The 23,260-nt window shown below is 18.6% G+C and overlaps 7 protein-coding genes across 7 annotated transcripts; 4 read left to right on the top strand and 3 right to left on the bottom strand.

The window, feature by feature from the left end:
* Positions 1-172: 172 nt before the first annotated feature.
* On the top strand, positions 173-2,756 carry PRELSG_1426200 (conserved protein, unknown function; the record flags this gene model as incomplete). Its single annotated transcript, XM_028679326.1, has 4 exons — positions 173-421; positions 720-1,967; positions 2,200-2,318; positions 2,567-2,756. The coding sequence occupies 4 exons, from the start codon at positions 173-175 to the stop codon at positions 2,754-2,756; spliced, it is 1,806 nt and encodes a 601-aa protein (XP_028535051.1).
* Positions 2,757-3,513: 757 nt separating this feature from the next.
* PRELSG_1426100 (histone-arginine methyltransferase, putative) lies at positions 3,514-5,934 on the top strand (the record flags this gene model as incomplete). The annotated part of the gene is made up of 1 exon (XM_028679325.1): positions 3,514-5,934. One exon carries the CDS (start codon positions 3,514-3,516, stop codon positions 5,932-5,934), a length of 2,421 nt encoding a protein of 806 aa, XP_028535050.1.
* A 555-nt stretch (positions 5,935-6,489) lies between these two features.
* On the bottom strand, positions 6,490-10,359 carry PRELSG_1426000 (conserved Plasmodium protein, unknown function; the record flags this gene model as incomplete). Its single annotated transcript, XM_028679324.1, has 2 exons — positions 6,490-10,017; positions 10,270-10,359. 2 exons carry the CDS (start codon positions 10,357-10,359, stop codon positions 6,490-6,492), a joined length of 3,618 nt encoding a protein of 1,205 aa, XP_028535049.1.
* A 1,525-nt stretch (positions 10,360-11,884) lies between these two features.
* Positions 11,885-14,971, top strand: PRELSG_1425900 (conserved Plasmodium protein, unknown function; the record flags this gene model as incomplete). Its single annotated transcript, XM_028679323.1, has 1 exon — positions 11,885-14,971. The coding sequence occupies one exon, from the start codon at positions 11,885-11,887 to the stop codon at positions 14,969-14,971; it is 3,087 nt and encodes a 1,028-aa protein (XP_028535048.1).
* Positions 14,972-15,465: 494 nt separating this feature from the next.
* On the bottom strand, positions 15,466-16,875 carry PRELSG_1425800 (conserved Plasmodium protein, unknown function; the record flags this gene model as incomplete). The annotated part of the gene is made up of 1 exon (XM_028679321.1): positions 15,466-16,875. The coding sequence occupies one exon, from the start codon at positions 16,873-16,875 to the stop codon at positions 15,466-15,468; it is 1,410 nt and encodes a 469-aa protein (XP_028535047.1).
* A 554-nt stretch (positions 16,876-17,429) lies between these two features.
* PRELSG_1425700 (RNA-binding protein, putative) lies at positions 17,430-21,359 on the top strand (the record flags this gene model as incomplete). Its single annotated transcript, XM_028679320.1, has 6 exons — positions 17,430-17,519; positions 17,685-17,828; positions 17,988-20,815; positions 20,904-20,971; positions 21,052-21,175; positions 21,269-21,359. 6 exons carry the CDS (start codon positions 17,430-17,432, stop codon positions 21,357-21,359), a joined length of 3,345 nt encoding a protein of 1,114 aa, XP_028535046.1.
* A 163-nt stretch (positions 21,360-21,522) lies between these two features.
* On the bottom strand, positions 21,523-23,117 carry PRELSG_1425600 (conserved Plasmodium protein, unknown function; the record flags this gene model as incomplete). The annotated part of the gene is made up of 2 exons (XM_028679319.1): positions 21,523-21,609; positions 21,801-23,117. 2 exons carry the CDS (start codon positions 23,115-23,117, stop codon positions 21,523-21,525), a joined length of 1,404 nt encoding a protein of 467 aa, XP_028535045.1.
* Positions 23,118-23,260: the final 143 nt, after the last annotated feature.

Raw genomic sequence — 23,260 nt, 5'->3', positions numbered from 1 at the left:
TTAATTTTTTTTAAATATTAGTAATTTATAATAGATGAACTAATCTTTTAAGTTTAAAATAATTATATTATGCAAGTAATGAGATAAAGATTATAAAAATCATTGTAATTTTTTTTTTTTTTAACGTTTATACATATATATTTATTTATTTTTATACCTACTTCTATATAGTATGAATGAAAATGACAAATTAAAAAAAATATTAGATGAAAAAGAAGTGAGAGATATTAATGAGGAAGATACATATTTCGAAAAAAACATAAAAGAATATAAAAACATTTCTAAAAAAAATTTTGAAATACTAAAGTTTTTAAATAAGCAAGAACTTATATTATTAATTGATAAATTGAATAATGAAGACAAATTAAGCAAAATAATAGATGAAGAAATAAAAGATGACAAGATTGACATTCTTAAAAATGTTAAAATTATTATATATATTAATATATATATATATATATTTTAGATTTATTTATGTCATGTATTTTATATACTAAAATATTTAATACCATCTAATTTTTTTTTAAATAAAAGATATATATAATATTTTTAGTTTACTAAATATAATTTTAATATACATATTTATATAAATTACTTTTTTATGTATGATAATATTTTTATATATTCTTAATCTTAATCAGTTATATATATATATATTATTTGATTTAATTTTTTTTTTCTAATATAATTATTTTTTTTTTTTCCCCCCATATATTTAGTACGAAAGTGAACAATATGATACGATAAAACTAGATGAAAAAGATCAAACAGAAGAAGATGATGATGAAAATAATTATATAAAATTGTGTAAGTTTATCCCATTAAGATTAACATATGAAGAGAGACTATATTTACGATTATTAGAAAGTGCATTAGAAGTAAGTGAGTACACTGACAAAATTGATATATTACATAGTGGAAACAAAAGTAAGAAAATAGTAAAAGAAATAAAAACTTTATGTTCTATATTGTCTGGTTTAGTTATAGCTAACAATTACGAAAATGGTCAAAAATTAATTCGTGATAGAGATTTTTTAAGCAATAGTAGCTTTTTTAGTTTCGTTTTTGAAATAGGAAGAAGATATAAAATTCTTAACCCAGATAAAATGAGAAGTAGTTATGGAAAACTAATGTACTTCTTAATGGATACAAGAAGAGAAGAAATATATGATTTATTATCATTTGATTGTGTATCCCCAATAAAAACAGTATATGATTTACTAAAAGATAAAAAAAATGGTCTTGAAATTCTTAACGATAATTTAATTAAAGTTGCAACTATGGAAATAGATGCAAACGGAAGTAGAATTGAAATACAGAAACAAATTAAACAAAAAGAAGAAGCAATAAAATATTTATCTAAGAAATATTCATGTAATAAAAATAATAAAAAAAGTATATTTAAAATAAACATACCTATTTTTAACACGCAAAACTTAGAAGAAGATTCAAATAATTCAGATTCTTCGCAGTATTTAACATCAGAAGAAATAGAAAGATGCTTATACAGCTTGTGTGATTATAATACTCACATAAGGATGTTTTGCAAGCCATGCGAAATAATGATTGAATATTTAAAAAATTATTATGATCCATATGAAAAAGATTCGGTATACTCTCTATCGATAGAAACAGGAAAACAAGGAAGTAGGTTAACTCATTCTCATAATAGACAATATATGTATGTACTACAAACCCTACATCTTTGGAAGGAAATAGGAGAGCATATGTTTTTTTTATGGAGTTGTGCAGAAAGTGATATGCTTGATTTTAAAAATCCATATAGACTAATAGATACTGGACAAGGATTAAATAGGTTGCAAAGTGGGCATAAGGTATTAAGTGTTATGAAAAAAATTTTGCATAATGTTCAGAAAAAACTGGGGGGATGGATAGGATCAAGTATGATCCATATGGGGGATTCTAATATTCCTAACACTTTCATGTTTATTGATAAATACACCCAAGTAAATTAAAAAAAAAATATATACCACAATAAAGATTATGTATTTATATTTATCATAATATAAAAAAAAAAAATAATAGTGATACAATATCAGTTTTGTTTTTGTATATATATGGCAAATAAATAATTTTGTTTATTTATAAAAGTTTTACATTTTAATGAGAATACTTAAAAATATAAAAATGGGATAAGGATATAAATAAGTTTATCTTTTTATTTAATTCATTTTTAAGGTTCCTAGAATATTAACACCAATTGTTTTATGCTTGCAAAAAATAGATGAGTTATATAATTCTACTGCTGCAATGAAAAATTATATTAAAAATGAATTTAATGGAGCTCACAATTTAAAGTAAAAAAAAAAAAAGAAAAAAAAAGAATAATAAGAAATAAAAGAATAAAAATAAGAACAAAAATAAATATACAAATATATTTATAGTAAAAATAGCTTTAACGTTACTTGCTATAGTATTATGTAATTTATCCATACTTCGTTTCACATTTTTTTCATGCATATTTATCATATATTTTTCTTATATTTTTCATTCATTTTTATTTTTTTTTTTTGTTTGAAATAATTTTCTTCTTTTGTATTTAAAGAATGACGATAACTTGCGATTTTTTTCGTCATGGTTTTGATGGAAGTGGTGGTGATAATTTTAATGAAGCTGGAAGTTGTATTGATGGACGATTAACATCAGCTTGGAATTGGTGTTCAAAAATTGAAAAAAAAAAATTTTTTCCAATTTTTTTATTAACTGGTTTTGTTGGTTTTGATGGAACATTTTAAATTAATAAAATAAAAAAAAAATTATTTATTTTTTTTTTTATATCCTATATTATTACTTTTTTTTTTTTTTCATCTATGTTTCTTTTTATCAATTGTATCTATTTAGTATTTTTTTTTCTTTTTTATATTTCGTTACTTTTATCTTTTTTTGTATAAAATTTCGTATATTCTTCTACATATATATATTTTGAATTGTGTTGAAACAATGCTTGCATATAAAAATTCAATGTTTTTTTCCTGATTAATATGCTCATGTTCTTTTATTTTATTTTATTTTTTATTTTATTTTTTTTTTTAATATAAAGAAAAATATTGTTCAAATAATATAAAAATAAAAAAACATCTGTTTGTGAATTATAAAAAAAAAAATAATTATAAATAAAAATTTAACTGTTTAAAGTAATACATTTAGTCATATTAAAATTAATGCATAAGAAATGTTTTTTCTTTTTTATTTTGAATTAAATTTTAAATGAACATGCTTATTTCATATGTTTTACATAAAAACTAATATTTTATTAAAAAAAATTATTTATCATATTTCATAATTTTTAACTTATAATTTGATTATTATTCTTTCTACGTTTGGTTCATTTAAATTCTTATAGAATATATTATATAAAAAATAAAGAAGTATTTATAATAATATCAATACCAATTCTCAAATATAATGACTTACTACATATATATCCTTTAATTAATAAAAGCAAATTCTAAATTCTATTTATAAGTTGAACATATATTTATGTATTAAAAAATGAATACAGAAAATAAGGAGTTAAAAGAATTATTTAAAGCAATAGAAAATATAATTAATAGTTACGAAAATGAATTGACAATTAAAAGGAAAGAAAGTTTTGCAAATGAAGAATATGCATATAGTTTATGTGATGATTACAAAAGTAGAAAAACGAAAAATGTTGTAATACATATGTTAAATAAAAATATTAATATATTATATTGTAGTGATGAATACAAAAACATAATATTTATCAATTTTTTAAGGTTATGTCAATTGAATAATTTAGATGTGAAAAAATATCATGATATATTTTTAAAATATGATATTATTTCTTCATTTCCTAATTTTGAAAAATATTTAAATTATTTTTTAAAACCAGTTATAAATAATGATAAATTATTATGGGATGTAAACAAGGAATATTTTGAATTATATAACTTACAATTCAAAAAAAAATGCAATAATGATAATGATAGCTATTTTCTATTAGAAAATGAAGTAAAAAATAAATTGAATGAACTTTTAGAAAATTCTTCTAATGATAGCACCTCAAGTTTTAGTGAAGAAAATTCTGTTTCTTCGTCTTCATCAGAAAAATCATTCATTTGTGATAACACAAGCGATGATGAAATAATAAATATAAAAGCACATAACAATGAGAGTCTTTCAAATTTATTATTAAAGATTTCACATAAGAATAATTCCAACGTTTTAGAAGAAGAATCGTGTTTTTTAAATAGCGGATTAAATAATGAAAAAAAAGTGATGAGGATACCTTTTAATAATGAAGTAAGAGAAGATATGCCATATAAGAATTTTATTATAGAAAATAGAAAAAAAGTTGATAAAAAAGAAAAAAATGCCTTTTTGAACTTAAATAATATTAATTTAAATCATTTAGTAGATTCAATTGTAAGTAAAAATAGGGAATGTAATTCCATTGATAAAATGATGAAGGATAATATAAATGGTTCACTAGTTGATAAATTTGTAAAAACATATGAAAATGAACATGAGGAAATAAAGAATTTGCACACAAAAATAAATAGTATGGAACAAATTATTAAGCATTTGATGAATGAGATAATAAAAAGAGATTTGAAAGATAAACAGTTGAAAGATAATAAGATTAAAGGACTGAATTTTAATAAAAAAGAAATAAATATGGAATTAAATAGTGAAAAAAATGAAGAAAAAAATGAAATAATATGCAATGAAATAGACAATATAAAAAATATAAATACAAATAATGTAAGCAACAATGATTCAAAGGAAATAGATAAAAACTATTTCGATAGTTACAATTATACCAGCATACATAGAACAATGATTTTAGATAAAAGTAGAACCAATTCTTACTATGAATTTATATATAAAAATAAAGAAATATTTAAAAATAAAATCGTTTTAGATATAGGATGTGGATCATCTATAATTTCTTTGTTTTGTTCTGACCACGCAAAGATCATTGTTGGTATTGATAATGCTGAGAAAATTTTAAATAAAGCAAAGAAAATAGCAGAAAAAAACAAAGCAAACAATATTTTTTTATTTAAAGGTAAATTAGAAGATAATGATATATATATAGATGAAAAAGAACAGATATATTATTTAAGTAAAAATATAAACATTGAAAATTTTCAAAAAATTAATAATGTTCAGTTAAAACTTTTAAAATTTGATATTATTATATCAGAATGGATGGGATATTTCTTATTTTACGAATGTATGATAAATACTATCTTATATGCTAGAGATGTTTACTTAAAGGAAAATGGTTATATATTCCCAAATAAAATATATTTATATATATGTGGATACAATGATTTAGAATATATAAATGAAAATATATTAATATGGGACAAGCCATTATATAACAAAGATTTATCTGAGTTAAAACCAAATTTCAAAAAATTCATAGAAAACGCAAAAATTATAAATGTAGATAAAAATAAAGTATCTACTGAAATAATTAATTATTCTACAATTAACTTGTACACATATAAAAAGGACAATTTTTATGTTAATTCTGAATTTAAAATTCCTATAAAAGAGGATCAAATAGTGACGAGTTTGTGCTTTTATTTTGACTGCATTTTTGAGATCTCTACATTTTATGAAAATACTTATCAATATATATCAAATGAAAACAAAATGAAACCTATAGTAAATTCAAATAGTACGACTAATATTTTAACAACAAGCATGTTTAAAGAAAAAACTCATTGGAAGCAAACACTTTTACATCTACATTGTTGTAATAATATTGCTCAGATTTTTTGTATCGATAAGAAACAAAGTAATTACTTACATGGTAACATTTATATTTCCCCTCAAACAAAAAATTCAAGAAATATTAATGCAGTATTACATATAAAAAAAAATAAATCAATAAATATAAATGAAGAATTAATTTGTTGTTATTCTATAGATTAAAAATAATATATCTTCAGAAAAAAAAAAAAAAAAAAAAACTACATACAATATATATTATTTCATGCTAATATGTTTGTATATTTTGATGTTTTCTTTAATGGCAACATCTTTTTATATTGATTTAGTATATTTATTTTGTCATTTTGATTATTTTAATAATTGTAATTTTTTTTTTTTTTAATTAAATATTTATGTATTTAAAATTTAATAAAATTAAAATAATAACATTTTACTTAAATTTAATAACAACACAAAGTCTTTTAAACTAAAAAAATTAAATAAAATAGGTTAAGTACTCAAAATTAATTCTAAAAAAAAAAATATGTATAAAATAAAGAATATGATCATAAAATGTATATATTTTTTTTAATTTATTAATAATAAAAATTTTATTAGCATAGACAAACGAGTTTTTTTTTCTAAATGAAAAACATAAAAAAAAAAAATTAAAAAATTTTTAAAAAAATAATTAAAAAATTAAAATAAAATATAAAAAAAAAATCATAAAGTGCTAAAAATAAAATTAAAAATTTATTCTTCTAATTCTATAAAATTTCATACTGAATTAACCTTAAATAAGTAAAAGAATACTGTAAAATGCATTAAAAAGTCCTTTAAAATATTATTTTGAAAAGGTTTAACAATAACTGTTTTTTTATCATAAAAAAAGTTCTGTAAAAACTGTTCATTATTAAAGTCGGTATTTATTTCATAATTTAATAAATTGTAAAATTGATCCCATTTAATATTTTGAGGAGTGCTAAATAAATTTATATCATTTTCGTTTTCATATATATCTTTTAAATTATAAACGTAGGAAAATTTATTAAAAAAATATACAAATGACTTGTATGATTCTGTAGGCTCATTTATGCCATATTCATTTTGAAATTGATTGTTTTCCATAATATTATGAATTGCTCGCATATATATATTATTTAAACTTTTAATTAATTGATGATCTATTTTAACTGGTAGATTAACATGTGTACAGAAAACTGAATTACTTTTCTTAAAACTTGAATCATTTTGATCATCGCTTTCTCGTTCAGCCTTATCATCTCTAAAGAATAAATCCTTATTACTTGAAACATCATAAACTTTAAAACAAACATTGATTTGAAAATTTGTAATATTTCCATTCCTACTGTGAAGTATTGTAACTAAAGAGTCATTACTTAATGAAAATATATCTTCTTTATTTATTCCCTTTTCTATGGCTTTTTTCATTTCAATCATTCTTTTAAATTCCTTATAATGCAAATTTGACAAAACTGTATCTAAATCTGTATGAAATAATTTTTTAAGAAGAATTGAGTTTTCACATAACTTCAAATTCTTATATTTTTTTAAATTACAATCCTTTAAATTTTCCAGAACGTAAATAGAATTACTGGTATAATACTTCTTTATATTAGAATATATTTCTTGATTATAATTACAAAAATTCACTATATATGAAAGGCTAAATTTATCATCATAATTAAATAAACAATAATTTGTATTTTTTAGATCATTTAAGTTATCTTCAACATTTTCCAATTTTGCACTTTTAATTACAAATTCTATATACTGTACATTATTATATAATGTATTAGTTGCTCTTATATTTTGGAATGCATTTTTTAAACTTAAACTTCTTTTAATATGAAAATACATACCACTATAATTATTTACTCTTCCTTCATCAGAACTATACATACTTCTATAATCACTTACATTTTCAATGTCATTATAATTTTCAAATTCATCATATATTTCTTCATTTTCTTTATCATCACTAACCATATTATCTATACCTTTAATATTATGCATATGTTTCAACTTTTTTTTCATTTGATAAAATGTTTTATTTTCTTGTACAAATTTATGAATCTTTCTTAATTCTTCTTTTAGTGAATTTATATTTTTATTTTGGTATTCTTTAAAATCTTTATGTTTATTAAGAAGTGAATCTTGGGGGATATATGAAACTGCATTATTATAGCTAAAATTTTTTAAAAAATTTGTATAAATACTAAAGTAATCATATAATTGCTTTTCTTTTTTGTTAAGTTCATTGCTCTTTAATAATGATAATTTAATTTTCTTTATTTCCTTTTTTCCTAAAACAGTGTTAAACTTTGGCAAGGAAAATCTATTAATTATTTTATATAAGTTTTCAATGCTATTTACTTTAGTATGTATGTGAAAAATGAAGAATTTCAAATAATGAGATGAAGTAAACATATTAAAAAGATTTTCTACAATATTCATGTTTATATTATCTGAGTATAAAAATAAATCCTTCATGAATTTTTCTTTAGTACGTTCAGTTTGATTACCAACATATGTCATCCAGTTATAGTATATAAACGGATCAATATCATAAAAATTATCTAACTCATTTTCCAGGGCATTCTTATTACTGAAACCACTTTCTGATATGTGCTTATAAATATCATATGAATATAAAAGTAATGCAGTTCTACCTGTACCTAATATAGAATGAGAAGTATATATATTATTTTTTTGATTAACTGGTACTTTAAAATGTATTAAAAATGGATTTTTGTAAACAAGTCTCTGAGGAATATATGGAGCGGGTTTCTGATTATAATTTACTAGTTCATTAACATAAGAAACAAAATACTCTAAGTATTTAGGTTTCACATATGAACAGACATCATTTCTTTGAATATAATCAATAATGTAACCATTATCAGAAACATTTATATTGGATAAATGAGCAGGGATTTTAAAAACACGATTATAATATTCATTTCTGAAATTTAACATATAATAACTTAATGATCTCATATGAGCAGGAGAATGCAAACCTAAACTTGTGTACATGCTCACAAGTTCATCATTATCCAAATCAGAATAATAACTCACATTTTTAAAGTAAGAAATTAAAGAACCTCTGTTTTTATTATAATCATAATCTACTTTTTCTTCTACCGATAATAAGCAAAATAATTGGGGATTAGTAATATACAATAATTCTTCAACATCTCTAGTTTTAAGAATTCTATGTTTAATAAATGATGGAATAATCTTCAGAATATTTTTAAATCTTACTTTTTTTTGATGGCCTATTTTAATATCTTCTAATTTCCATACTACACCACTTAATGGAGGGGCGGTAGAAGTAATATTCAACAAATTAATTTTTTTATTTAATAAGTAATAATGAAGTCTTTTTATTACTCTATTTAATCGATTTCCTATATCATAACTTTTATTATAATTAATATTGGTATCTTTAAGCATATCCTCATTTAAATCATTGTAATTAATGTCTTCATCATTAAATATTTCATCTAACTGTTCTGTTAATTTTTTATTTCTCAAATTTACTTGAAACGAGTTGTATAAATAATATTTAAGACCTTTAAAATAAGGATCTTTATTAACTTTTATACTATCTTTATCTGTAATAATGTTTATATTTGTTAAAGTTAATTTAAAATTATCTTCTAAAATCGACAATGTATTTCTTTCGGAATCTAAATTTATAAGGGGTATGTTCATAATTTTCCATATGTCATTATTTAAAGATAAGATCATTCTAATTATATTAGCTCCAAAACAATGAGAATGAAAAAAAACATCATAATTGTAGCAAGTATCATCTGAAATCAGATTTTTTAAAGTCATTGATATTCTAAGAGCAGTTATGTATGCAAAATGAACGTGTGAATGAACACCACCACTTCCTAGAAAATTAGAACAGCTTATAAAGGGAGCATATGAAATAAATTTACTATACTTTTGTTTAGACATAGCTTCATTTTTTATTATATTTGCTTGAGAACTCCAAATTTTATAATCATTGACCTCTCTAGAATTTGGTCTTCCATGAATCAAAAAGCTAATTACACAATTAAATTGTTTCTTTTCAAATTCTTTGTTATTCATCAAATTATTATATCTTTCTTTTTTATATGCATTGTATTCTTTTGTTTCATAAACATAATATTCATCTATAGTTCTTATAAAATCTCCTTTAAAATTAGGATGCCTTAAATCGATATAAGGGTTTGTTTCTAAGTCATATAATATCCACTTATCATCTATATCTAAAGAATCATCTTTATTCTAAAAAAAAAATTTTAAATAAAAAAATGAAATATAATATAAAGTAATATTATATGTAACATATATAAAAATTTATATTTAATATGGAAAATGAAAATTTATATAATAAAATAGAAAAGTTACATAATCTTTATTTTAAATTATTTAAAATTTTTTTTGTTAGATACATTATTTTTAAAAGCATTATATATATATATATGTTTATATTATAAGCATTAATTTTTTTTTTTTTTTAATAAAACTTTTACTTACATTTTTCTGATCTTTGCCATTTGAAATTGTCCCCGATGCATTTTTACAATAATTAATAAATAAAAATAAAAATATTAATGCATTATACATTATTTTAATTTTTTTATTTTTTTTTCTTTATATAACTCAATATAATAATTACTTATATTCAAATCAGTAAAATATTATTTCATTAAGAAAAAGAAATAGAAATAGAAACAAAAACGTATAATATAAAAAACCTTAGAATAAATTAAATATTTAATATCTATGTTATAAAAAATTATGAAATCTTTCAAAAATATATAAAATAAGTAACAAAAATTTAATTAAACAAGTGCAATAACATAATGTTTACAAGAAAAAATATATTATACAACAATAATATATACAATGGATATACTTACAACAGAAGCATTAACACAATGCATTTACTATGTATAATGTATTGTAAAATGCTTTCTATAAAAAAAAAAATACTAAAATTTACAGCAATTATAAATTTATACAAAAAAAAAATGTATTAAAAAAAATTCAAAAACATATATTTAAAATTAGATATTATAAATAACATTTAAAATTAATATTAAGAAAAAAAAAAAAGAATCATCATAAAAGCTTATAGATGTTTTGGAAATAAATTTATAAATCAAATATGGTGCTTATAAAAATTATATAAAAACTGCATCACTTTTTCAATAAACTACTTTTTAATATAAAAAAATATTTACAATTTTCTTTCTCTTTTTAAACTTAAAAAATTGAATTCATAAAATACGAGATTAGATAAAAATAAAAAAAAAAAAAATGAACCAGTAAAATGCCCATTTTTATTTTATTTTTTATTGCATGCATACATAAATTATTATTTTTTTTTTTTTTTCATGTAGTAACATGAAAAAATGTTTTAGCAAAACAAAAAATATTAAAAAAAAAAAAATCCGAAACACTAAAAAAATCTATATAAAAAAAAATTATCAATGGCACATAATTCAAAAATATAAAAAATTAAATATCTTAAAGGTACTGTTAAATATTTTAAGAAGAGAAAATGCGTAATGCTAAGTTATATCTTAAATTTAACCTTTTAAATAATTATAATTTTTTAGGTTTTTTTTTCTCATTGTTTTAGTCTTTTTTTCCTTTTAAGGAGGAAAATCCCTTAATACTTCAATTATTTAGTTTAATTCACCAATATATATATATATATATATATTTAACGAAATCATTGTAATTTTAATTAGTGTTTTCTTCTTTTTTAATATTAAAATTTTAAAATATAATGTTATAAACAAAAATATTCAGTTTTAATTTAAATTTTTTAATATATAGTTCTTAAATAAATTCTTTAGGAAAATACACTTCATATGTTTTGTCTTTATAATTTTTTTTTTGAAGTTATTTTTTCCTTTTTTCTCAAAGATTTATAATTGGAAGGTTACATATGAAAAGGATTGTTTTCTTCAACTTATATTTGAAATTCAATTTTTCATTTTTTTTTTTAGAAGTGCATATAACGAATTAAGTTTTTAAGAAGTATATTTAAACTTAAAAAAAAAAAAAAAAAACAAAACGTAACGAAACGAAAAAAAAAAAAAAAAAAGATAAAATAAAATAAGATAAATAAAAATGAAAAATGAATAAAAAGCAATTTTTTCATATTGTTGAAAACGACGTATCTTTATCGAATGATAATTATTCCCTTGATTTATCATATAATTCTAGTATAGACAATGAAAATGAAGTTAAAAAGAAAAATAATATTTCAGATGATACTGAATATGCTAATTTTTCAGATGATACGTTTAATAATTTTACTAAAAGAAATGCTTTGAATTTCTTAGGTTTAAATAAAAAAAAATTAGAAAATTCGAAATTTAATAAAGTAAATGAAAGCACTAATAATGCACATATGAAAAATGTTATGAATAAAATAGATGATATCAATAAAAAACCATCTTATGAAAAAATAAAATGTATAAATGAAAATAATTGTGATTTAAGTCATGTAGGAAATAATATTTTAGTTTCTGATTCTATGCACATTAATAGAAATATTAATGAAGGCAATGCATTATTTAAGGAAGATACTCATAGAAAAAAACAACACAATAAGGAATTTTATTGCTTAAAACACATAATTCATAATAACTTAAACAATAATTATGATAAAAATGATGTAAAGATATTCAATATTTATCATAATAATAGAGCAGAATGTTTATTTAATGATGTCAGTATAATAAAATTCGTTGGCTGCAAAAATATATGTATATATGAAAATAAAAATTACATATATAAGGAAATTAATAATAATTTATTTCAACATAAAAATATAACGGAAACACCTACATTTAATCCAGATAATGATATTTATGAGTACATATACAATAATAAAATGAAATTAAATAATGATAATAATAATAATAATAATGAGGATGATGATATTCAATGTTTCCAATTTTATATTCATAATTACCCTTCATTTTTAAAAGAAAAAATAAAGATATTTATACACATATACAATATGTTTAGCATATATCCCTATATTAATCATAAATTCATTGAAGAAGAAATTTATTCGGAAAATCTGAAAGTTTTTTATTCTTCTGAAAAGATTTTAAATATTAAGTGGCAGTTTTTTGAAAAAAAAGAATTAAAAAATATTTTAAATGACATTATATCCTATAAAAAGGAAAATTATTTACAAGAAAATTTTGTAAAAATTAATGATTTTATTTATATTAATTTTTTAACACAAGAAATAAAAATGCATGATATAAAAAGTACGAAATTTAATAATTATATAATTTTAAATGGAAATGGACTATGTTTTTCTGCTTATTATTATTTAATTGTTCCTTATCATAGATACATTAATGAAAATGAAGTAGATAAAAATAATAGTTATAATTTGAGCTATGAATATATTTTTTTATCACAATTATTTAATATTTATGACAATTTTAACATATGTTTTTTATATCCGTTATTTATTGCTTATTTTTTTTATTATCATTTGTTTGTGAAAAAAAAAATTAAATTAGTTTCTTCTTTTTCTTATCATAACATATCAGTGGAAGAGAACATAAATCCTGAACATAAAAAAGATGTTCAATACAATAACAATAATGAAGAATCTTATATAGACCATTTAAATGATATATATGTAAAGTTAAAGAAATGTTTTAAAAAAATAATCATAAATTCAAAAAATCAAAATATAAAAATAACAAACAACATTATAGAATTTCTATTGCCTGAAAGTTGTTACAAAATTTTCGAAAATGTAGAATTTCTCTGTAAAAATACTCATCATTTATCATTATTATATGCCGTATGTATAAACAAACATGATTTTGATAGTAAGGAATTAATAAATAAAAGTTTTGATGTTGAATATAAGAATTTAAATAATAATTTTAAAAATGATAAAAATTATAATACTACTTTTAAATATTTTACAAAAGATTTCAATATTATTACCAATGGGATAACACAAAAAGAAAAAGAAGAATATTATGAAAGATCATTATGTTTTAATGAAATTAAAGAGATTAATAATTTGAGGAATATTTTTCCTGATGATAAGAAATATTATTTTAATACATGTAACAAAATTGATAATATTATAAAAGTTAGTATAAGAAATGATGGCATTTGTTTTTTTTACATGAAAAATATTACAGAGTATTTATTTTTTTCATTTTTTATAATATTCAATTCATTAGAAAATCTTTTTCTGTTAATGAATAAAAGGAAAGTTGAAGATAAAACAGAATATTTTGAAAGAGGAGAAAAATATATTTTTCCTGTTCTTAATGATAACAGTTTTATGAATTTAAGTAATAACTTTAAAAGAGAAGAAATTAAAAACATAAATTCTTATACGTTAAATGATAATTTCTACTACAGTAATAATGATAACATATTGAATATTTTTAATGATACAATAAAAAATTATTCAAATAATCATAATTTAAAAAATAATTCAAGTGAAGCATCCACTTTTGTAAATATAAACAGAATATTTGAAATGAATAATATAAAAAATATTTATAATGACATTTATATTTGTGAAAATAAAAAAGTAAATACTTTTAAATTAATTAATATAATGAATAAAGAAAAAAAAAAAATTTTAATTCCTTATTATTTCAATAAGAGTGAAATAACTCATTTATTTTTCCTAAGGTTATCGAATATACACATATATGATATAAATACACAACTAAATAAAGTTTTCGAATATATAAATTATAATAACAAAACATTTACTCCATTTCTGAAAAACCTTGAAAATTATGATATGAATGTTCAATTAGATTTATTAGAAAATATTTATACTATTAATGATGAAGTATATTTATTATATGTAAAAAAAATTAATTATTCTGATGATATTTATAAATATAATTACTTATATGTTCAAAATTACCTATTGAAAAATTATATTCTTTATTATAATATTTATTTTAACATATCTGATGAATTAAAAAAGAATGAATATTATAAATTGAAATATACAAACAAAAATAAAGAAATTATTTCCATTCATTTCACCTTATGTTTTAATTATGTTTATGATAAAATAAAATTTCATTTTCAGTTAAAGCCAATTTACTATATAACTCACATTGAAAAAAACAAAGATGAATACTTTGAAGAAAAAAATTATATTTCTTTTATTAGTCAGTATGTTAATAGTAAATGTGTTAAATAATTAAAAAAATGTTTTAAAAAATGTTCTATATTTTTCTTCATTTAATAATGTATTATTCTTATGTACTTTTTAGTATGTTATATAATTTTTTTTTTTTTTAAAGTTAAATATAATATATACATTTTAAATATACTAAAAAAAAAAAAAAAAGAATTTATATAATTAATAATTAAGGTTACATTTCTTTTTATATATGAAAAGTTCTTTTTAATTATTTTTCTTCTTTTTTTCTTTTTTTGAATTAAAAAAGCAAGATAATATAATATTTCTATTCTAATATATTTAAGTTTTTTTTTTGTCGAGGTATTATTTATATCATATTACACATCTATATACACATTTAATTTTAACTTTTCCTGATTATATATATATTTAATTTTTTTTTTTTTTTATTAATAACAACTATATTTATCAATTATAATATAATTTACTATTTATTTATTAAGATTAAATTGAAATTTTGAATGTCTTTTTTTTTCTTAATTTTTGTAATTTTATCTATAATTTTTAATTATATTTATAGGTGATATATAACTTTTTTTTCTTGTAAAGTTTTTTTTTATGTGATAAAACAAAAAATATTGATGGAATGTTTTCATGTATTTAGTATTTATTTTTTTTTTTCTAATTAAATAAATAAAGTGATTCTTAATAAAAAAATACATAATTTTTTCATTAATCATTTTTCTCTTTTTAATAAATCTATACTTTAATTTTAAACATAATTCAAATTTTTTGTTTATATTATTAATTTTATTTAAATTTCTTCTTTTTATTAAATTATTTCTTTTCTTTTTATTTTTCTCCAAAACACTTTTTTCATTTTTATATTTTATTATACTTAATAAAAAAAGATTTATATTTTTAACATCAGTTAATTCTTTTCTTTTTAAAAATATAATATTATATATATATGTATATATATTTTGGTGATCTGTATTATTACAATTTGAAATTAAATATAAAAAGAAACATAAATTCTTTATTTGGCTTGAGGAAGTAAAATATTTTTGAATATTTTTATATATAAGTGTTTTTATTTTATGTGTCTTTTTGAATTCATTTAAGAAATCAAAAATATTACATATATCAATTTCATTAAAATAATTATAATTTTGAATTTTATCAAAAATATCTAAAATTAAAGGTAAAGAATCCATTATAGTATTTTTTTTTATTTGATTTAAAAAAATTTGACTATTAGATGAAATATTTAAAAGAACAGGTTTATTACCATATAATTCTTTTTTTAAAATTCTATTATAAAATGAAATACAAGAAAGAAAATAAGTGAAATTTCTCAAAAAGGAATTTATATTTTCTTCATTTTTTATAATTTTTATTGTTTCTATAAAAAAAATTCTTTGGAAATTTTCATTAAAAAAATTAAAATTCATTAAAAATAGTGATAAAATTTTTATTATGTATTCATAAAAAATAGATTTCTCTAAATCTTTTGCTTTTCTGCATTTAATTACTTCATTTAAAAGTTCTTCATAAAATTCTTTATCATCAGTTATTTTTTTATTTAAACAAGGAACTTTAAAAATTTCTAATGTTAATTTTAAAAATAAATTTCTCTTTATATTTTTGTAAATAGAAATATAGCACATGAATATCTGTTCAATTTTATATTTATCATTTGTTTTGTTATTTAAATCAATATCGTTTTTGTATTTTTTCTTAAATATATGAATATATTTGACCAATTTGAAAATGGTTGAATTTATATTATATAAATAAAAGTTACTGTCAAATTTCTCATGGTTTATATTTGCATTGTTATTAAAAGCTACACATAAGTTCAAATTCTTATCTTTATATGATATTTTACTTTTATATGATCTGTTAAAATAACAATTCAGGCAACCTTTTCTTATATTATTATATTCTTTTATTATCATTTTTTATTCATTTTGTTTTATTATTATTATTTTAATTTAGCATTACAAAAATCAAAGATATTACGTAAAAAAATATCTTTTTAATTGTATGATTTAATTTAAAATGAAAAAAAAATTCTTATTCTTATTTTTCATGATATCCATTTTGACTATCTATAAAAAAAGTTTTCATTTCATTTAAATTTTCTTTTGTATTTAAATATTCACTGAAATAATAATAAAAAACTATATTAAAAAAAAAAAAACTGTATATGTTTTTTTTTTTTTTTTTTTTTTTGTGTAACATTAAATAAGATAAAAAAAATTTTATATCACATAAAAGTAAAAAAATACAAAAGTTTTTCATAATGGTATATTAAAAAAGAAAAAACTAAACAATATTATTGTTTATAGTAATAATACTTTATGTGAATTTTATTTTACCGATTATTTTTTAGCCAAAAGCATAATAAACTTTTTTTTCATAATATGATTTAGTTTAATAACTTTATAATTTTTAAATATAATAATATGTTTTTAATTTATTTTTTTTCTTTTATTTTAAAAATGTAACAATGATTTTTTTAAAATCGTTTTTGATGTTGGGATTTGCTATATTTAATGTATCATCATTCATAAAACATAGACCAACGTTCAGCAATTATGTAAATATAAAAAAAAAAAAAAATAAAATAAGATCAATAACAATAACATAATTATAATAAAGATTAAATAATAATGACATTATATTTATAAAATAGATAATATAAATAAAAAAAAGAATAAGTATACTACTATTATTAAATATTTTGAATTTTTCAATTGATTAGATAGGAAATAAGACAGATAAATATAAAAAAAAAAAAAGAAAGATTTGTTCTCTCTTGAGCAAAAATAAAGATGATGAAGTTGAGAGTTATATTCCATATATTTATAAAGATATAGCTCCTAGTTTAAAAGATTTAGCTGACGAGGTATTTTAATTTTTTTATGATTTTGACATTGCTTCTCTTCATATGTGTATATATTAATTTTTGTTTGGATAATGTTGGTTTACGTATATTTATACTTATTTTATTGCTATAATTACTTTTTTATTTTATTTTTGATGTATATATATATATTAAATATAGGAATATTCTTATAAAGAATTGTTGAATGCATATTTTCCGGAAACTATTGAAAGAGAAAAGAGAATAAAAGAAGAAAAAAAGAAATTAAAGGAACAAAATGGAAAAAAACAAAATATTTATGAAGATTTAGATACTATTTTAAACAATACGGAAAAAGATATAGAAGAAAAATTAACAGAGAATAATATAGAAAATTTTGAACATATAAGTAAAATAAAAGATGGTAAAGCAAAAAATAAAATTTTAGATAATGCTTATGATATTATTGAAAGTTCATTAAAAAAAGTATATTTCAGTAAAAAGAAAGAGGATGATAATAAAACAAATTATTTAGAATTAGCAAAAAAGGAAAAGGATCTATTATACAATAAATTGATAAATGGCTATTCGATGGTAAATAATAGTAGCACCTTTGATTTTTTTGGTGTATTTTATGATAGTGAAGATTATAAAAATGAGAAAAAAATACTTTTAGAAATGGATAAAATTCTAAATCTAGAGCCTTTTAAAAGTAATCAAGGAGATATATTACAAGATATTGATTCTATTTTAAAAAAAAATAAAATTCCTGCAAGTATACGAAATTTTCTCATAAAATACAAACATATTGGTAAAAAAATTTATAATATGAAAAAATCTGAAAATTATAAAAATAAAATGGAGTGTCAAACAAATGAATTGAATTATGATAATAATCAAACGAATAAACAGAAAGAAATTGAAAAAGAAAATGGATATAAATTAAGAGAAGATAATAAAAAAGATAATAGTGAAGATATAGAAAAAAATGAAGAAAGTGAAGAAAATATAAAAAATAATGCAGTAGAAAGTAGCAAAAAAATAATTAATAAAGAAGAAAAGGAAGAAGAAAGTATGTATAAAGAATTTAGCAAGGATCTTAACAAAGTCATTATGACTATACATAATAATTTAAATAATGAAGAACTAATAAAAAAGGATTGTTTTTACTTGGATGAATTATATGAAGCATATAAAAAACATTTTAAACAAATGCATATTAAAAGAAATATATTAGAACCACAAAGAAATAATTATGACTTTTTAACTTTTATTCATGAGCATTTCGAAGAATATTTTTTTTCCAAATATGGAAACTTTGATTACGAATTTAACGAGAGAGTAAGAAAAATAAAAAAAGCAATTAAAGATAAAAAAAATATTGATAATTTACAAAATAAAGAAAGATTTAATAAAAATGAAAATTCACAAAATGAGAAAAATATTAATAATAGTAACAGTGATAAAATTTTAAACAAAATGGGTGAAATCACTCAACACTTAGACAATAGTAATAGTTGCAGTAATAATAGTGATGAAAAACATATTTATAATAAGATAAATAATTATAAAGATGATAGCATTTTAGAAGAACTAAAAACAAATAAGAAACTAAAAAAATACATATTAATTGATATAATAAAAAATTACAATAAGAAAATATATGATATTTATAAACCAAATGATATAATAACAAATGTATATGGTTTTAGTAATTATATTGATAATGAAAAGCATGACAAAGAAATTGATTTAACATTTAATAAACACAGTATACTAAATTATGATAGCAAAGAGGTATCAAATATTGATGAAAGATTGTATGTAGGAAAGTTAGTATTTGGTAAAATATTCAGAGTAGAAAAAAATATTGCATATGTTGATATAAATCACGCTTTTTATGCTGAAATACATGTAGATCAGATGCCTTATAATATAGACAACATTGAGCATGTTTTCAAAGTTAATGATAAGTTAATATTTGAAATATATAAAATGTATACAGATAAAATATTGTTAACATTAAAAAATATACAAAAAATTAATGATCTTAATAAAATATTATTATATAAAACAAAGGAAATTCCTTTTGATGTTCATGTTAACTCAATTTTAAAAAATGGAATAAGTGCCTCTTATAATGATATACAAACATTTATTCATATTTCTTCTATATCAAGTAAATATAAAGTTAAAGTAGAAGATGAAGAAAAAATATTAGACACCTTAGTTAACCAAAAAATAAAAGTTTATTGTACAGATATTCATAAGTTAAGTTTTTCTAATATACTATATGAACAAAATCAACAATTAAAAAATATTAATATATATGATGCAGTTGAAGTAGATATTATACATATTTCCAAGTATGGATTAATGGTAAAATATTGTGATATAGTTGGATTAATTCATATATCAGAAATATCCAAAAAAAAGATACTTAATTTAAGTAGCATATTTAAAATTAATGATAAAATAAAAGGAGTTATAATAAATATTGATTATGATAATAAACGATTTTCATTGTCTACAAAAATATTAGAAAGTGAGGGAAGAAATATTATTGATCACAAAATGGAGATATATGATGATATTATTAATATTGTAAATAACATTAAAAAAAGAAATTTTAGTTCTAAAATTAATGATGCAAATATAAAGAATCAATTATTATCTCTAATAGACATTTATAAAAATGATGACTCAAAGGAAAAGAAACAAGTTAACGATATTATACCTGAAAAAATAAATAAAGATGATGAAATATATAAAAGTGAAGAAATATATCAGAATAATAAAGTAAATGAAAACGAGCATACTAAATATAATAATGAAAATAATCAATTAAAAGATGACAATAATGATAATAATTTGAAAAAAGAAAAAATAAAAGATGATACTAACAGTATTACTAATGAAAAGGAACAAGAGGAAAAAGAGCTTTCTATTGATATACATAATCAAATGATTCCTTATTTAATGATAAAACAAGAAGAGAGCAATAAAATAGAAGAACCCGAAGAAAAAAAGTAAATATACCTATATATATATAAATACGTATACATATATAATAACGTATACATATATATATACAAATTTTCTTTTTTTTATTTTTAGAGAAATCATTTGGAATTTAGAAGATGAGAATTTTTTAAGTTCAAATTCACCAAGTCAAAGCTCTCAATGTAAAAATATAAAAAAAAAAAAAAAATAATATATATATATATATGTGTTATTTTTTAATTTAATTCTTTTTTTTTTTAAGTCTATGAATACCAGTGGTCTTATTTTAAAGAAAAAAAATGGATTAATTTTACTTATTACATTAATAGAATTATGAATTATTATTTTAATATTAATGATGATTTTTTTACTTACAAAGAGAAAAAGTAAATGAAACTAAAAAAAAAATGTCTTTATATATATATATATATTGTAAAATTTAATCTCTTTTTTTATTTTTATTTTATTTTTTTTTTTAGCACAATATATGAAATAGATTTTGTAAAAAGTATCAGAATAGATTTAAGCACTGGGTTGTATACTAAAATTAGGAAAACTATTATAAAATAAAGCCAACATTTTTTTAAAATATAACAAAAAATAAAAAATAAAATAAAAAAAATTAAAATCAAATTAAATTAAAATAAAATAATTCATATTAAATGTTACTGGAGTAATATATTTTTTTTAAAATACATTTTAAATATATTCATTTTACTCATTTTTTTTTTAATTAATATTCTATTTCTTCATCTAAATCAGAATCTTCATATTCATTTTCATCAGCGTAATTATTATCATCATTAAAATGAATATCGGGCTGAAATAAAAAAAAAAAAAATTAAACTTTTATATTGATTTCAGTATAAAATACTTTTATATATATATATATTTTCTTATTAATAATATCTTTTTTTTTTTTTTTTGTTGTAAAAAAATTTTTATTAAAAAATTTTCTTTAAAATAATTTTGATAAATATCAATAAAAGTTTCAAATTATTTCTTCCTTACTATTTTAGGGTATGCATAGAAATTACTAGATGCAGATATTTTCCATTTTTTTTTAAGTCTTTCTAATTTGGTAAACACCTTTTTAGTCATTCTCATATTCTCAAAAAATAAAATAAAAGATGAAGTATTTAAATCATTTCGTTCATTTAATGAACTATGATTATTGCTTATGGTTGATAACTCATCAATATTAATGGTTATGTGATTAGGGTTTATTTCACTTAATTCATATTTATTATTATCTTTTTCATTTTTTTCATCACCATTATTTCTTGTTATATCTTCTTCACTTTCTTTAATGTTATAATTAATTTTTATAATTTTGCAAGGAAATATTTTTAGAGTTATTAAAAAATTTTCGAATTCTTTTATTGATATATCTTTATGCCAACCACATGTAAATATTTTATACTTTGAAAAAATAGTTAAATAATCTAATTTTTCTGAACTAATAAATAAATTACTTTTTGATGCATATAAAAAAGCTGTACCGTAAAATTCCTTTAAATGATATTTTTTTGCAACAGGATATTCCTGCATTTTATTTATCAGAATATTTGCTTCATTTATATTATTACATAATACATAAGCACAATCACTTTGGTTTCCATTTTTTTTAAATCTAAATATTATATTTTTTAATTTCACTTTAATATTAGCACATTCATAAATAATTTCTGATAATTCTTTTCTGCCATAACAGCTAGGTATATTTATTATAGTAACTATTTTATCTAAGTTTTCAAATTTTGATATTCTTTTAATATCTTCAGTAAATCTTAATAATCTTTCACATTCTTCAACAAACTTTTCAATTTCATAATTATCACACAAGTGAATTTTACAATCTGAAAATAAATTTTTTAAATTGGAATGATATTTCTTATTTATAACTATGTCATTTATTTCGTTAAACGCTTTTTTGCTTTCATGGTTATTGTCACATAATAATTTATTATCATTTCTACTGTTTTCAGTGATGTTACTATTTTTACCGTTATTATAATTCTCTATTTGTTTATCATCATTCTTGTTATCTTCATTTTTTTCAAAATTATCAAAATTAAAGTTAAAATTTTGCTTTTTTATATTATCAATTAAAATCATTATTCTTCCAGTTGGTCTATGTAAGATATTAGTCATAATATGTACTTCATTTTTTTTTATATGTAATCCTTTCAATTCAAAATATTTTAAAATCAAATCTATTTTACAATTTTCTCTTTTTACATTTTCAAATAAAATTGCTTTTTTCCTTAATAAATTTGATATATTGATATCACTACTGAAATACACTTTTTTAATTCTATGTATCATAATCATAACACTGCAAATTATAAAATTATTATAGTTGAGAGAAGAAAGTTATTTTTATGTAAACTGTTGAAAACTTATAAAAATTTTTTAAAAAAAGTTAAAGTATAATATTTATATCTATAATTTTTCTGTTAAAAAGAAAA

This window comes from Plasmodium relictum (genome assembly GCF_900005765.1).
Source record: "Plasmodium relictum strain SGS1 genome assembly, chromosome: 14".
Lineage (NCBI taxonomy): Eukaryota > Apicomplexa > Aconoidasida > Haemosporida > Plasmodiidae > Plasmodium > Plasmodium relictum.
This window is presented reverse-complemented; position numbering and strand designations above follow the sequence as displayed.